This window comes from Buteo buteo, chromosome 8 (assembly GCF_964188355.1).
Source record: "Buteo buteo chromosome 8, bButBut1.hap1.1, whole genome shotgun sequence".
Taxonomy (NCBI): domain Eukaryota; kingdom Metazoa; phylum Chordata; class Aves; order Accipitriformes; family Accipitridae; genus Buteo; species Buteo buteo.
This window is the reverse complement of record NC_134178.1, coordinates 17012036-17029584: the sequence shown is the minus strand read 5'-3', so window position 1 is coordinate 17029584 and position 17549 is coordinate 17012036. Positions and strand designations below refer to the sequence as shown.

Below are 17549 nucleotides of genomic sequence, written 5' to 3'. Positions count from 1 at the left end.
GATGCAAAGAATGAGGTGATTTGCCCAAGGCCACTTATGCGTAAAAAGCTAGATAATGACAAGAATAGCCTTTTATACTAATCTAAAAGCTCTATTAAACATAATCTATAAGCTAGTACTCTACCACTGGGCCACAGAGCTGCCAGATTGTATAGTAGTAACAGAGGCAGTTGAGCAATGTAATACACACTGTGTGTGGAAACAGGTGGTCCAGGAGTTTTTGTTGGTGCTCGGCTTGGTCTCACTGGGACCGTCGGCCCATCTGACAGCGTAGGTGATTGACAGGGACTGGAACGCGGTGAAGAGCTTGGGGAGGTTCCAAGACCAGAGCTTGAAGTTGGCTGTAGATGCTGAGGAAGGATTTCTTCTACTTCAGCACTATAGTCATCAATGTCTCCTAAATAACAAACCCCACCCCAAAAAAGAAAAAGCATGTAAAATAAAGGGAACAATAGTTACTTATTTTAAAAAGTGGGGGAATTATAAACTGATTCTGGGCATGAAATTTTCTGTAAAAAGCCCTCAAAGTCCAAGGAATTAGCTCAACAACCAAAATATGATTCTTGCATCATGAAATTACACATGAAGAACGCATATGTATTCAACCCAGTTGAAAATACTCCAAATGCACAATATGTATTATAGATATATACTATAGGTAATTATAGTGTGGCAACTGCAATGTTGCTTAGTCTAAGAAACAATTAGCTTTACAAAGAAGACGTCTGCAAAAATTATTTCATTGGTTTGCAAGCTTCACTTATTCTTCGGAAGGCTGGGCACGGGATTTCAAGATATCTGCTGTTTTTAATACCTTCTGTTTGAAAAGATGGAATGATGTTTAAAAAAAAGGTTCAACGTGGACATGCCTTTGAAAATTAAACTGTCAATTTAGAATATTTTTATGTTGATATTCAAAATGCCTAAAATAGACAATTATCCCATCACACTCCACTAAGACCATAGTAATCCTTTCTTCCATAACTTCTAGGCTTCCCTCTCTTCAGGTACATGAATGACACACAATCTACAGAACTTCCAGCTTCAACTGTGCACTGCTCAGCAGTAACAGAGTAAACAGGCTGCAAATTAGATTTTAGCTCTTGATTTAAGAGTCTTGTGGGATTTGAGATGTCACATTTTAAGGGGATCATACTATTTCACGTAAGACTATTAATAATATCAACCAATCATACAGGCGTCTAAACCGTTGAAGTCCTGTTTCCTACCTGCATTGGAAAACAGACAAAGTATCTTATAACACTAACGCAAATTCCAACTTTTCATATAGGTTTCCTGTATCTGTACCCTTACCAATACATAACTTCCTTTATGAAATACCTGTACAAAAACCCCTTAGTCTACTCTTTCCAGTATATATAGCTGCCATCTCTTTTCTTGAAACTTTTGCAATATAATGATTGCCACTAAGGAGCTTGGATAGAAATTCAAAGCAAATGAGCTACTCAGAATAAATCAACATAGACACAATGACTACACCTAGAAAGTACATCTGTTCAAGAACTGACAAAAAAACAACCATGTAAAATACATGTGGAAATGCAATACACACAGAAAATGTCAGCAGGTAAGGTGTGTGTGGGTTTTTTGCTGCTGTTTGAAAAACAGCTGTTTTACTTGCCAATGATATAAGAAGAATATATTTTATTGTAGAGAAGAGATTGAAGCAGATCTTTCATAAAAATTAATTAATAGATTAAAAAATAAGCTGTGACAAAGGACATAGATTAGAAACATGCAAGTAAAGAAAAACAAAAAAGCAGAGGCACAATTGCTGCAACAGTGATATTCAGCAACTTAAGGATTCCGCTATAAAAGTATGACATGAAAAGATGCAAAAACCCTTCAGGGAAAAACCAAAACTGATAAAAACCATGGAACCTGGAAACAGCAACTCATCAATGCCAAAGATCAGCCTGTTCCAAGAAGCAGCAGAGGCTGAAGGTTTCCTTGCCCCACACATATTTGCCTGCCTGTCAAAGGCTCACCAGGTGTCTTCTTGGGAGTGGTAAGCATATCAGTGGTCAGCATGGAGGCTCATTAGTCCTATTAATCTATTATGTCTATTGGCAAAAAAATAATTGCTTTGCACTCTGAAGTTGTGTATATCCTGCTTATAGGGTGTCTTCATGAACATTAAAAGTTGCCTGAATTAAGTGACCTTCAGAGGGTAGGTCACAGGATAAAGTGAGAAGAATAAAGAGAATGTCAGCAAATTAGTGAAACCTAGAGATACAATGGAAACTGACACTGCTCAACAAGTTGTTAAGACACTGTTGGAAATAATGGGATTTCTAATTTATCTGTTCTAGATGGGCATAACTTGTTAAATTAAAGTCCTGGTATGTGCATTTAATTAACCACATTATTTAGGACTGTAAGCATTTCAAAATGAGGAATACTTTATTTCAACAAACCTTCCATATCATAGTCTGCAGTAACCTCAGCATCTTCACAAAGCAAAGTGGAGCTTGTCGATGAAGGCAGGCCAATATTAATCTTCTCTAGATTCATTTCATCTTCCAAACTTCTGATCCAATCTGGATTTTTCAAGCTTATATTTATAATCCTTCCTAGTAGCTGAATTGCCAAAAAGGTATGCACAAATCAGAAATTGTTAAGAGTAGGTACATTAAAATTCAGCATTCTAGATTTAAAAAGAAAAAAAAAATTACTGAAAATATCACAAATAAAGTTATCAAATTTCTGGGACTAAACAATGACAGTGACACATCACAAAAATAATTATCCTTTTCACTTCATTTTGGTAATTAGGTACATTTATGTAGTTTAAGCTGTTAATTACAACTACTTAATATTTTTCTAAAGAAAAACTAACAACTTGTCTCATAAGATTTTCCTTTTCAGTTAATAGGAAAGCTTCTGGTTTCTTTATTCTGACAGAAACACTGATCTGAAAAAAACAGACTTGCTTATAAACTGCATGAATAAAGTAATTTTTAGAGACTGATAAAACAGCAGGCCTTCATTCTGCAAACTGACACATGACACTGAGCCCCTATCCTGCACAGACTGTTAGTGAAGCTCTCAGCAGATGAAAGGATCCACCTGCAAACATCACATTACAGGATCTAAGTCTTAACAGAAACATAGATCAGTAAAAATTTGAACATGAAAATTAAAATTTTTACAAAGATTAAATACTGACCCTACAGAAATCAATGAGAGCTGGAATTCTGACACTTTAAAGTGATTGCAGTACAGAAGTGCTGAATTTTGAATAATTGCAGGCTGTAAATATGATACCTTGAGTTTGTATTACGAATCAGTTTAAAAACTCTGCTTTTTAAATTATTAAAAAAAAAAATTCAAAATCGCTCATTTGATGAAGATGCCCCTCAACATGGGATCTTCATTTCTCTAACAGTCCTCCTCCTAAAAATAAATTAAGTTTGGTAGTTCTCTTTGCTGGCTTTTGAAACTCAACATAATGCTACACGGCTATCAAAAGTAAAAATAAAAAAGATTAGATGCAGCAGTCTAGTATGGAATATGAAAAACTTTTAAGAATTAAAAACATACAAACAAACAAACACCCAACCCACCCAAGTATTCTTTAAAAATTTGGATTTTATCTTGCTATACAAAAGTTCAGTAATTTTTACATTACCTCAGTACCATTTAAATTCATAACATTCAAAGCAGAGCTTCCTTCCAAAAATGTTACCCACATCTTGTCTTCCACAAACCTGCAAAGTCCATTGGGAACAATAATTAAATTACCTACTAACTTTTGAAGGCTTTTATCTTAAAGGTTTTTCAATGTTTTACTTGGTGGAGAAGAATTGGGTTTTTAGGTTCCTTAAAATATACATAATTGGCTAATAAGTTTTAACTGAATGTATACTTGCAACAGAAAAACAAAGCAAAAGAGAACTAGGTAAGTATCACGCAGTGGAAGCACTGTCCTCTTAAAAATTACGTGACTATAGTTACATGTTCAATAGTAATTGTGTGGCTACAGGTTAGATATTTGTATTAGGTGTTCCACATTACACCACACTATGAACTTGGGACTATGCTCTTAGTCTTCTGAAAAGAAAACCAAACAAAACAAAACAACCCCCCAAAACCCCCAAGCAAAATACCACAACACTTATAGTTCAATAAATAGCTTAGTGAAAATGCAACATCCACAGGGATCCTCTCATCTTCAGTTCATTTAAAACTACTAACCTAATTTTAGAATACAAAATTTGTATAAAATTACATAAATGACAAATTTTAACTCTGATGAATTTCTGACAAAGTCAGTATGATACTCTTATCTCAAAAATAAAGAGTATCTGGGAAAATTAAGTCTGAAAACTGAGACACATACAGGTATGTAAAACTGATTTTCAACTGTAAAGACATTAAAATTGAAATCTAAATGTTAAAAATGAAGCAGAGCATAACTGAAACACCCACTAAGAAAGTAACTTTATTCAGGAAATAGGTGGGAACAATGAAGAGGAATAGAGATTAAAAGTAAAAAGTCTTTTTAACCTTATAAGTATAACTTCACCATAGCTTGCAAATTTTTGAAGAAGGTCATCAATCAAGTTATCATCAAAATAGTTTTCTTCTGCTGAAGAACTTCTGATGGACACCATTACAGTACCATCAGGTGGTCCTTGCATCGCGATCACCTCCTTATAAACTTTTTGTCTCTCTTCTGCTTCAATTTCAAATATATCGATGTCAATCAATGCAACCACAGGCCTTAGAAAAAAATACAAAAGAAAAACCTGTAAGCACAGTCTCTGAGGAACAAAATATGTAACAATAACAAACTTCAATGATTAGGAAGTAATGTATAAAATAAAACTGAAACCTATGATCAGATGTTTTCAGCTCTGCTCTTCCGTAGTGCAACAAAGTACCAGGATTCCATGTGTAAGTGACATTACTGTCATCGTGAAAACTAGCATTCAGAAGATCCAGGTCTTCAGCTACATTCAGTATTAGTGAAAAAAAAAAAAAAAAAAAGGAAAAACACCATGATTGCAAGAATATGCTTTAAAAAATAAGCTATTTGTAAAAAGAGAAAAAGTAAACCAAACCCAAGTGTTTTACAGAAAAAAACAGAAGTTACTTTTGAACTACCAAAATGTCAGTAACTGATATCTGATTCGTGATCCTATTCAGTGTCGTTGTATTTATTGCAGAGGCTATTATAAGCTTTGTGTCTCATACAAAGTCAGGGACAGACGCTCAAAATCACTGGCACTGTGAATGTCACTAAATGGATTCTATAAGCCAGTTAAAACAATATTTTAAACAATTTAAGGAAGCACCCAAACCTGATCGGTCAAAAGGCCATTTTCTTCTTCTCCAAAGAATACGATCTGTCCATGCCGGTGTGCGACATTTTTCACTGGTGTCATAGTCATCAGAAAACAGATCATATTTGTATGTAGGAGCAAAATTTATTTTCCCTTCCAAAAATCCCCTAAAAATCTGTAAGAAACAAAGCAGTTATGTGTCATGCTAGAAGACACAAACAGATGGGAAACAGCTTGAAACTAATCAGAATTCTCTTTTATAACAGTGAAAACCTGTATACACATCTCAAAAAAAAAGCCAAAAAAAAGAAAAAAAAAGTCATTCGATAATATGAATCCTTCTCCAAATTTTATCTGCTGAAAACATTCTACATTTGCCACTAAGACTAAATAGTGATTCAGACAGATCATCATTAAACAGAACTATGCCAACATTTGCATCTTTAAACCCAGGCTCATGAGCAACCTACTGTTCCTCCAATGTCATTCAGAACTTGAGGTCATCGAGAACACAGATGCTGTCCACAGTACTGCAATTAGTTGATTAGATGCTCATGTGTCAGCAGAAGTTGGGAATTAAGGTTTATATTTTATGTACCGATCTGAACATGCAAAGCTTTCCCCCAAATTGACACAAGATGCCCCACCAATAAATTGGAGTTAAGGGGGGGTGAAGGAAAAAAAAAAAAAAAAAAAAAAAAAAGAAAAGAGTCCTCAATACATTCAATATGAACTGAAAGATTAGAGAGATAATATCACCATTTCTTCTCAAGCAAATAGAAAACAGAATAAAAAGAGATAGATATTATGTGAAATTATCTGCCAAGAGTATGTACAGTATTTAGAGATACAGAGCCAATTGAAAGGAATCAAAAAATCCCTTAGGTACTTTGCAACATAAACACATACAGCCAGAAGATCCCAGAAGGCCAGGAGATTTGCTAACTCCTTAAGTGTTTAAACTAGTCATAAGCTAAAACCCTTTATTAACTTAACCAGCTCCAGTCCTGAGTTTAATCTTATATGGGCATTTTTACCTTCACATCAGAAATCTGTAAAATATAACTCTAACTTAGGTCTAATAGTCAAGTCTGCATCAAATGACAGGCTAGCCTGCTTTTCTTGGAAATATAAATTGAAATCCAGTCAATTTAAAAATCAGTGTCAGATGATCAATGTCAGAATGTCAGAAGATCTGCAACTTCTGAGACAATTTATTAATTTCTTTGTCTTTTGTAATCATTTATTAACCTGCTTTTATGAAGAAAGTTGCTATGTAAACACCTTTACTGGACAGCAGATACACCTGTTAACAGCTACAACCAACTACCACAACTACAATAGCTACAACGCAACAACCTTGGAGGTACCCTCGCTAGCCAGCTGATAGTCCCTGCTGCCCAGCCAGGCACTTCCAAAGAATGGAGTATTACCCCAACAGTGCAATACTACACCTTCTTCTCCCCAGTCAGGAGACTATTTTGAGTCTTCTTCATATTCCAGCAGTTTCCATAGATCTTTCCAGCTTTATAACTGCTGTAAGTGTCCCCAAGACCTCTACACCTCTCTTGTTTTGGTCGAATTAACAGACAATCATGCTGTCTGCCCATTTGAACGTACATCTCTGTCTCTCTCTAGGAACTGGGCTATATAAAAAAAAACAAATTAAAAATTATCAAGTGTTTTTCCTCCTGTTCTGGTGCACAAGACACCAGTACAAATGGAAGAGAACTCTAATTCAGAAAAAACACTGCTTATGATCAAAGTGCTGGCAAGCAGACAAAACTAACAACAGAGGATTGTTTCTCATTTTACCATCTACAGCATTCCCACATAAAGCTGGAAAGGAAGAATACACACTTTCACACAAAATTTGATTCATTACCCATATTCCTTTAATTGCTACGTGCTGCCTCCCAAGAAACCCTAAAAATCTAAAATCTGAAGCTTTGTCAGACTTTGTTATTCCACGCTCTTTTTCTTTGTAAGTAAAAAGGCTACTGTTTGGACTATTCCATTTTCCAACAGAATGACAGTAACAGCGTTAGACCTGCAGCAATTTAAAGTAAACAGTAACGTTACCAAAAGAACTTCTATAAATATTTTTTAAGTAGTTGCACTGATAAAAAGAAAAATATTGTAATTGGTAAACTCCAACACAAAGTTCTAAAAAGATGATAGAGTTACCTTTTTTTTTCAGAAGAGAAAGAAAAACCTCACTCCTGCAGCTGTCACTGTATTTGTATCACTGCCTCTTCAGGTCAGTTACTACGAATAAGTTACTAAAGGTTGCTATGTCCCACCCTTCCATACCACTACCTGGACAAAAGTGACAAGTAAAACATGCTGGGGATATAGAGTTACAGAAGCACCACAGAAAATTGCTAAAGCCAAAAAGAAAAATAAAGTATTCTTAAGTCTGGTAATATTTTTAAGATACCTGTCCAGAATTTTTCTGATTGATAAGTTGGTCTCCTGCTATAAGGGGATCCCAGTTCTGTTGTCGTATTAGGTCCTTAACCTCCTCATTTGGAATATCTATTCGATAATTAAAGTCACCACACCAAAAGATATAGTCATGGGAAAAGAGCATCCTTCCCTGTAAAACAGAAGCACACAATGAAGTTACAAACAACCAAGTGACAAATTTACTACTTCCAGATGTAGAAGTTCAGTTTTTATCTCTAAAATATGCATCATTTCTAGCTGATGACCACAACTGAAATACTTGCTAGTATTTAGTGTTCATATGGTTAGAACAACATAGCCAACTGTATGGTTTTCACACATATAGAATATGAAAGAAGAAGTAACATTTCTTATGTAGTTTGCATTTCTAAAGAAACATGAATCATCTGAATTGGATTCTAAAATTCTTCATCTTTCTACTCCCATTTTAGAAGTCTGCTCTAAGATGATGACTGCTACCTGTGTCACAAAGAGGTTACAAAGGAGAAGAAAATACTACCCTGGGATCTTGTGGCACAATATGCTGACAAACTGCAAATCGAGGGCTTTCTTATTCAGATTTAATTGAAGACTTTTCAGTTACAAACAATTTTCATGGCTAGGGAGAGCCAACTAACTCTGTTAGTTTAAACAAAACCTAGGGTTTAAAGCGAGAACTTTTACTTCCCTCTTTGTTCTGATTTTTCCATTGCCCTTAAGTAAATCAAAGCAGATACACTGGCAGATTAAAACAGCAGCATTTAGGAGACTGTTTCTGGGGACCATAAGAATACAGTACTTTCAAGAAAAACTGAAACATGACCATGGGGACAAATTTAGAAATCAAAAAACCCTGTAAAATAAGATGTCAGACTCCTGCACAATGCCATAGAAACTAACAAAGGACAGTTTGACTACAAAATTTAAAACAGCTCTAAGTCTCGAGGAAGCATTTTGTTGCACTGATAAAATTATTAAGTATTTACTTGGTGTTTGATAATCTTTTATGAGAATATGCTACAGAACTGTAAAATCCAACTAGACAAAAATGAGTAAAAAAGAAGTTAAAATGAGTTAGCAAAAATCATTCTTGTGTACTGAAAATTGTGCTGTTTCCCATGAATTTTTTTCTCATAATTGATTAACTCCAGTGCCTACAAAAGTTCTACTACATGTCAGGAATCTATAAAGTCTCTTTCCTAGGCTAAATCCTTGATGCCTAATGCAAGTGAATTCATGCTTCATCATCTCTTATCAGTCATTGCACTGAAAAGGTCTATTCTTTCTGCAGTCATCTATTCTAATAAAAATTGTGGGAACCTAGACCTCTAACCCAAGGAAATTTGATTTCCACAGGAATCTGGGGAAGGGAAAAAAAATAAACAGAGCTTTTGGATGACACTGCTGGAGCTCAAAGGGTTTAACTTCTCATTCGTTATGGAATTTGAACACTGTTGCTTACCATTGGAAAACTGAGCTTGCGAGCTATTTCTACGAAGTCTTCATTTCTCTCTTTAACTTGTGATTGCCCTGCAGCAAAATGACTGCAGACAAAGCAAAGACTGGATGTATGAAACAACATCCGAATTGCTACTGCACCTTTATTTCCAGTGGCTCCTCCCATGCCAGTCTTTACAGTATCAACAGCAACATCCCTAAAAGAGTTAAACATCTATTAAACCTTCAAATACAATGGCACGGAAGTTAATAGCTTTAAGTATGTCTGAGTATGACATTATGTTGATAAGAGAACATTTTCACGTTGTTCTTTCAGCAGTAAGGCCACTGGGCTATTTTTAAAAAGTGCCAACAGCTATTGAGCAGGTAACAATATAACCCTTCAGCTTTTCAAGCTTTCTTGGCAACAGATGAGGCATTTAAAAACTAAGATAAAAGAATTTAAGCAACTAGTACCCCAGAAGATGGAACAGCTCTTTTAGAGCCCCATATGCTTCTTAGCATACTTGTACATTAGCTTGCAATACCAAAGCAAAGTGAAGGTGACCCAACCCAACTTGCGCACAGCTGTGTGTTCACTGACCTGATAAAAGGAGCATGCTGGGGCCTGATGAACACAAAAAGGCAGACACCCACCAATTGCTCAGAAGCCAGCAGCACATACTTGTAATCTCTTGATATAGTCTTCTGCAGTTCAGCAGCCCAGAGCTTCTGATTGGTTGTGCTAGCAGTGAGATTAAAAATGCCAGTTTTAAAATAAATCAAATTAAGCAGGTATCTAAACTGTTGATCTAGGTGAATAAACTTCATACAATAATGTTAACTAAACCTTGGGGTAGTAAGCCAAAGCCAAGTTATGAATGGTGCTCAAATGCCTCCTAGCAGAGACACAGGCTATACATTGTCATGACATCATCATTTCAAATTCAGCCTCATAAAATGCTGCCTCACTTTTCTCAACACCACAGACAGTGTTAGGAGCCAGGGCTATCTTTCCTGTATTTCCGAGGCTAGACTAGAGGAGCAAAACCTAAGAATTTTTCTAGGGAGTTACTTCTTCGCCTAGAGCTCAGTCAATATTGGAAAACAAAGATGTCCATGGTCTTAGATCAAGAAGAAGCTTCCTTGGAGACTTAACAGACTATGGTTTTCAGAGCTAGCATTGGATATAAATGAAAAATATCAGACCTGGAAACAGCATTAACTAGACATAGTGTGAAATTAGGGGATGACAAACTGCCACTTTGTCCTCAGGACAAAAGCCTGTGCAAAGGCTAAATAGTGTTATAGGCTTTAGACACTTCTTCCAATGAGTTAAAGCTTGCTAACACCAGAAAACATGCAAAACAGGCAGACAAAACAATGGACAAAGTGAATATGGTCTTAGGACTACAGATAAAGACTTCATCACTATATTACCCTCCACTGGTAAAAATATATCACCATAACCTACTCAGCTAGGGGTGAAAAATCCAAATTCCATGGTAATATATACATGTAATACATGGAATGACAGCAAAAACTAACAGTATGGAAGGAAGCCTTTCTTTATACAGATCAAAACCTGATGCAAGACACTATATAAAGGCATACCAACAATACATGCTTTTGGAAGGAATTTCACAGGACTTGCTGTTCCCTGCAGTAGGAAGGCACAGAGACTGCAAAACACTATGAGCATTGGAGGTAAATTCCTTCAAAGTGTTAAATGAAGGGAAAAGTTGAGGGGCTGCTGAAGGTGTGATCCAAAATATGGTCAAGTACTGACTGTTTGGATCCTTGAGATTACATTATACATGATCTAAATGATCACAGATTTGCTAGGGAAAGCTGAGATGAAGTCTGCAACCCTGGCACAGAAACTGGCAGAGAACTGGGATACAGTCAAAAATTAATCCAGGCTAATCCCAACCATTACAAAACAGAAAAAAAAATTTTTTTAAATAACATTTTACTCAAAAAATGTGATTATCAACTAAACCAGTGCTGTATAGATTGTACCACCTACCTGGCATTCACAATGTTTCCTGCATTTAACTCCACCATTTCTTCAAATCCAATGGCAAATATGTCTACAGGCTTGCTTTTGCGATCTGCATTTAAATATTAAAAAAGCTGTTTGTTGTTTATAATTAATTTAAGAACCAAGACCTCATATATCTGTTTTAATGATTATGATCTCATTATGAAACTCAAGAGTTTTCAAGAAAAAATTGACAGAATACAAATCCTACCTTGGAATTCATGAATACCAGCTAACTTTGGTGCATCTAGAAGCCAGTCAGTGAGGGTCTGATTTCTAAAGGCAATACTTCGAAACTGCTTCCCCCCGTTGACGTTCCACGTCCCAACACAGACTCTAATTTTTTTCGGTTTTGCATACTTATAAAAGTTTTCACACATACTCTTTAGCACTTTTACAGATGCTGCAAAAACATTTGAAAAGACATTATTTTTATACAGAATTTTCTTCAGAAAACTTGGCAATGAGATCTTTCCCTTAAAAAAATGGCAACAAATCCATGCACAGACATATAGAAAGTTAAACTGTGAAAGCAAGATGAATGCAGCTTTTCACAAGGGAAAATACATTTGCAGACATATTACTTATCTGGGTAGGATACTGACTGAATGAAAGACAGTAGTAAGTTGTTCAAAGTAATATATATATAAAAATAATATATAAAAGAAACATAATTTCAATTTTTTATAAATTATCTCTCATTCTTTCACCCTATCTGTGATTCTCTATGGAAACCATTATTTTTCATACATGCCAACAGATACCTCGTTTTCACAGATTACATTTATGAAATTCAGACTCCCATTACAAAAACAACTTAGATATGTAAATTTCTAGAAGTGTAAAAATGACTGATATACTACCTTTACTAAAATAGATAAAGTACATTATTTTATCATATTAGAGTATGTCTATTTAAGCCACAAATCTGAATTATTTTTTAGGTCAAATGAATTCCTAGAATTCTGCTTTAGTGAGGAAAGCAGGCTAGGATTCGAAACAATTAAACTAATTTCTCTGTCACACCAGCCTTTCTCTGCGCCCTGTTTCTATCTGCCAGCTGGGACAGAGAGTAATGACCCATCTGTAAAGGGCATTGTGAGAAACAAAAAACCAAAATAGATTATTCAATGGTCAGACACTAGAGTTACAGAGATTTTAAAAGTCCCTTTACAAATCGGCTGCATAATATACTCATACGGATATATTTCCTAACACAAAAAACCAGATCTGAATATTTTTTAAAATTACGCTCCTTTTTTTCTTTAATCTCAGTGGAATGAAAATTGCATCAGGTGTAAACAGTATTGCTTGCATTGTACTTTGCCTAAATGATATTAATTTACCTATTTTGAATACTCTCATAAGACTCGGTGAGAATCATATAAACATTACTAGATGGAATTCTTCCCTTCACTGTGTGCTGTCTTGCAAACTGGTCATCTACTGGGCACAATATTTTCATTCAAATCCCCAAAATAGGATGATTAGTGAGCTGTTGTTGTCTTTTTAGTTATTCTTTTTAAGTTTACCACCTTTACATTTGCTACAGAATCTTGGCTACCCAATTAAAACAAAAATCAGGGATTCTCTAGCCCTCATGGTTTTGAAACAAACTGGAAACAATAGAAGAAAATAATGTATTGCATTTGTTGTTTGTGAACTCTTTCACTGCTGAACCAATCACATATCCATATATCAGCCAATCACATATAAAAGACAATGAACTGACCGGTGTCTCCTTGGGGTACTACAAGCAGATCATGCTTGGGATCATGCTTTCCTTATCATAATCCAGGTGAATGAAGTCAAGAAAACAGCAAGGAGCCAACAGAATACTTTATGCCTTCAGGTGAGGGCGAAATACTGAGTCTACTTCTGAATGTATCTACACACCAGGTAACAGTCAAGTCAAGAAGTCCACCAAATGCCCAAAAAGCCTTTAAGGGTCAAGGACAGAAGCTACCCAAGCACCTGACCACTGAACAGAAACCAATCCAAAAAATGTTGTAGCCACGATACATACAAGTACCCCAATCATCCAAAGGATTAGCTGAACCCAAGGAACCCAAAATAGCATCACAGGCAGCTTTGAAGATCTGCACAGATTAGCCTTCGTAGTACTCTGAGCAAGTTTAAGAGCAGGGTTTGGACTTTTATTCTCTCCATTTCCTTCTTTTTCTTTTGCAAATCTAGCAATTTTCAGCTTTATTTTAAATAGTTACTCCAAATAGTTCATATTTGCTACCAAGCAGCTTTTAAGAAAAGCTGCAAAATTGAATTATTGCCTATTTAACTCCTGACGTTGTCATGAATGCCTAATCTGAAAAATCTTACCAGGATAGATTCTAACTTTAGAAGTAAACTGACAACATGCTTATTACAAACATGAAATTCATACCTTTAAACTAACAAGCTTTCTAAATTGTAGAATGACTCTTTTTCTAAATCAGAATAAAGAAAAAAAAAGAAATTTTCATGTTTTCCAAAATACTGAGCCAATTGTTTTTCAGAGCTCCTGAGCCTCCTGCATACATTATTTTCCTACACATTTCTAGCTATTTATCTTTTCAACATAATCATGTCTCACTCTACAATGTTAAAGATCCCATCAATTACATTTTCTGCTCTTTTGCAGCAAAAATACTTTAACTGCTGTTCATACTAGGCAGGCACACATTTGGAAATCAGTTCTACAAAGCGAGTATCAATTTAAAATTCTTGGTGGGATATTCTGTGCAACTGAACTTAATTGAACTATTTTACTACAACATCCAAATCACTGTAGGTACGTTTCAATATATGCAATTTGTATTTAGATGAAACCCACAGTGAAATGTTACATCAAGAAGTTAAAAAATAGTTGACATGTATGACTCTTCATGAGTTATAAGCTAGGCTGATATAGTCTAGATGGTAACGCCATAAATGACAATATGACTGTTTATTCCAATAAACAGTTTTTAACACTGACAAAATGCCAGTGAATCAGTTAATTTTAGGTGTATATTACCTGTGACTCAGATTTCATTATTTAAGTACTCAGTAAGGGTTAAGTAGATACAGTAAAACACTAATAGAAAAAGCAAAGCTGAGACGAATGTAAAGGGAAAAAACATTTAAAGCTCAAAAATACAGATTATGGTTGAAGTGGTCTTCCAAGGACGGGGCGGATGGGGGAAGGCTTTAAACACTTCAGATGTATTTGAACAATCTAGCCAACAACAAATCCTCATGCTTTCTTCTGAGGATCCTACCCTATCAATCTTCAATACCTGGGTCTAGTAGCTACTACCCAAGTGCACAGGTTCAGGGGATACTGTGCACAGCTTCGCTGTTCTTTTAAAACAGGAGGCTTGTCTGAACAATTATTAAGAGCTTCCTTGTTTCTTTCCCTCCTCCTCTCCCTTCAACTTCTCAGGTATTAAGAACATACTTTTTTCCTCTCACCCAGAAACTAAGCACCTGATCTGGTTTCACTGAACCTACTTCCAAGAGGTAGTACAATGAACCCTATTAAGTCAATTGCTCAGAAATGGCCATTTAAATTTTCTCAACACATGGTAAAATCTGAACATAACAGCATTAGAAATATTTTATTTTAAATACTAGTTTCTGTGAACAAGGAGATGATGAAGTGTTGCATGGCTGACAAGTACTCGCAGCTCTCCCTTAAAAATATGGAATATGTGTATATGGCATCTCCCCAAATGGAGCAGCTTCATGTAAACAGCTTAAGTTACCACAAAAAAGGAGGATTTCCACTAAGAATCAGAAAATTTTGAAAACAAACTTCAAAGACATTATGTTGCTTATGTTGCTAACTTACAACAATAATTAAGTTTTCAGAAGCTTCTTAAATTGAAGAGATCTTTCAGGTCATTTTCCTCTATCTGGCTCATCCTTACACATTCTTATTATTATGTATCACTTCTTCATGTTCACAGTATTGCTGAATCCTCCAAAGCCAACTTCTCCTATTTTAAGCCCAACATCACAGACATTGGTCAAGATATTACTGCAATGTCTTGAAGTAGAAGATTAGGAGCTAACTATAAAGTTCCTTCTTCAGGCCTCTTCACCAAGAGTTTTACCTAAATAGATGCTCTAATACTTTCATTTTGTGTCATATGCAGAGGTAATCATATCTCAGTGGTTTTGACTGTACTTTTGCTCTAAAAAACACAAGTGTCAGCATGTTATTTCAGATCATTCCAGTACAACATTAACCTTTGCTCGGAGATATTACAAAATCAGTCTGTCTCATGCATGAACACAGGCAGGTAGAGCCTTCTAACAGCAGATAAGATGAAGTTAAAAATTGTACTGAAGAATTTTACCTCTTATCCTAAACAAAACATTTCGACAAAACAAAAATACAAAAGCTCCCAAACCAGATAAAAAAGCAAGATCCTCTACAGCTAGAATACAGCATTTGCAAAACTAAAACCCCAAGAATTGGTTGCCTTTTTTCATAACTCACACCCAAGCAAAACTGCAACATTTTTCACCCCTTATATTTTCACTTTTCTTGTATTAAAGAGCTTTCCTTGGATTAAGGGATTTGGGGGCACAGGAATGCCAGATCCAAACACTACTAGGAAAATGTGAGCCCGCAACCAAATATTATGCAAACAGGCACAAGAAAAAAGCCAGAGAAGAACAATAGCTGCTCAGATATTTACAGCTTAATTTACTATACTATACCTGATTGTAATGATTGCTCTGAAACTACGGATGCAGTAAGAAGGAAACAAGAAAAAAAATTAGTCAAATAAGTAATTATTTTTTTAAAATTTTCCAGCAATATGTGAGAGAACATGCTGTAATACACAATTTATTACACGTAACCATTTGCATCAGTTAAAGCACATCTATTATGCTGCAAAACCTAAAAAAGTTCCACAACAGTATTAACAAATTCTCTTTTCTTGCTTTATTAATAATGGATTTATGTATGATGAAGTACCTCTCTAGTTAATTCACCACCTAGCAGACAATGCAAAGACATTATGTTCAGTGAAGAGGGATTAATGTTCCTCAGCTGACAGGAGCTGCAAATATTGAAAGGACAGCTTGCATTCACAGAGAAAGTGAGAAGAAAAGAAAACAACTTTCAAATAATTTTGAGGTGAGGCTGGTTTAGCAGGTTTCAGATACAGGAAAAGTTACAGTAACATGAAACCTTGTGGTAGAGAAATTAGAGGAAAACAGTCTTTCAGGCTCCACATAGGAAATATATAAATACCCACAAGATGAAGACTATGATTGGGCAAGAATTTTTTCTTGTGCCACAGATTTGCACTGAAGCTTTGACACATTTTTCTCCTTCTAGGTTGAGAAGTGTCCAGGAGAAAGGGGACAAAAAAAGAAAAGGAAAAATTAAGAAAGTTATTAATCCCTAAAAATGGCAACAACCCACCATTTAGGACACTCTTACTTGGGATCTTGGAAAGAAGACTCAAATTTAAGTTCCTTCTTGGCCCAAGAATTAGGTCCTCTATTTTTTATATCCCAGCCAAGTACTCTAAACACAGCCCTACACCTGGCCCACTTACTATTTCCCTGCCCATCAGACCTGCAGAAGGATGGGACATGACTGTAGTCCTGGTGACCATGTAGGCTACACCTCTGGGGATGCAGGATGCTGTGGTTCAGCTCCCTATTTTGATTAGGTGAACCACCCTCCTGTAACCAGACCACCCAAGTCCCACATGGCTACTCTGCCTAAGCAGAGTTTCTTATTGAAATCTCTCCGATTTTGATGTAGAATTTCACCCACAGCCTGACAAGCTTTTGTGGTGCACACGTTCCTGGGAAAGACTTCTTCTCACAAGAAAACATTTTGTGATGGAAAATCATTCATCAGGAATTTTCTGATAGCTCTTGTTATCTTAAATTTTATTCCACTATCAAACCCCCCTTTGTTCCTCAGTACCTTAGAAACCAAAATGAAGATAAATACCAGCATTCTTAAGCTTGAGAAAAGAATAAATGCTTTCTATCTAGTTTAACACCATGGTGAGAATTTCTTCACTGACATGACAGATCAAATCAAGGAAGACATTCAGCAAACAATAAAAAACCCTAATATTTTAATAAATCAGGATTTTTTTCCCAAATTCAGCATGTAATGGTCATGATTAACGCTTGCTATAAATGGATTTGAAGAACTGAACAGAATATAAGTAACACGCATCTACAGTAAAGTTCTGACAAATCTGCTCCACAGATATTTACCTACTTACACCACCAGACATCAACAAAATATAAACAGTTAAGAAATTACTGCAGCATGTTAGTTTGGTAAT

At 35.6% G+C, this 17549-nt stretch overlaps 1 protein-coding gene across 13 annotated transcripts in view; it reads right to left on the bottom strand.

Annotated features, from left to right (window-relative positions):
* The window catches only part of SYNJ1 (synaptojanin 1), a 68677-nt gene that overhangs the window by 21311 nt on the left and 29817 nt on the right, over window positions 1-17549 (bottom strand). For 10 of the 13 annotated variants that reach the window (XM_075033811.1, XM_075033814.1, XM_075033815.1 and 7 more), the window contains 12 exons: window positions 15946-15969; window positions 11450-11641; window positions 11224-11308; window positions 9799-9939; window positions 9220-9412; window positions 7750-7908; window positions 5328-5484; window positions 4859-4976; window positions 4531-4746; window positions 3653-3731; window positions 2439-2601; window positions 191-397 (listed from right to left, as the gene is read on the bottom strand). In XM_075033811.1, the coding sequence (XP_074889912.1) occupies window positions 191-397; window positions 2439-2601; window positions 3653-3731; window positions 4531-4746; window positions 4859-4976; window positions 5328-5484; window positions 7750-7908; window positions 9220-9412; window positions 9799-9939; window positions 11224-11308; window positions 11450-11641; window positions 15946-15969 (1734 nt within the window). The remainder of the gene's footprint in view (window positions 1-190; window positions 398-2438; window positions 2602-3652; window positions 3732-4530; window positions 4747-4858; window positions 4977-5327; window positions 5485-7749; window positions 7909-9219; window positions 9413-9798; window positions 9940-11223; window positions 11309-11449; window positions 11642-15945; window positions 15970-17549) is intronic. The other 3 variants (XM_075033813.1, XM_075033822.1, XM_075033823.1) reach the window with 1 other exon arrangement.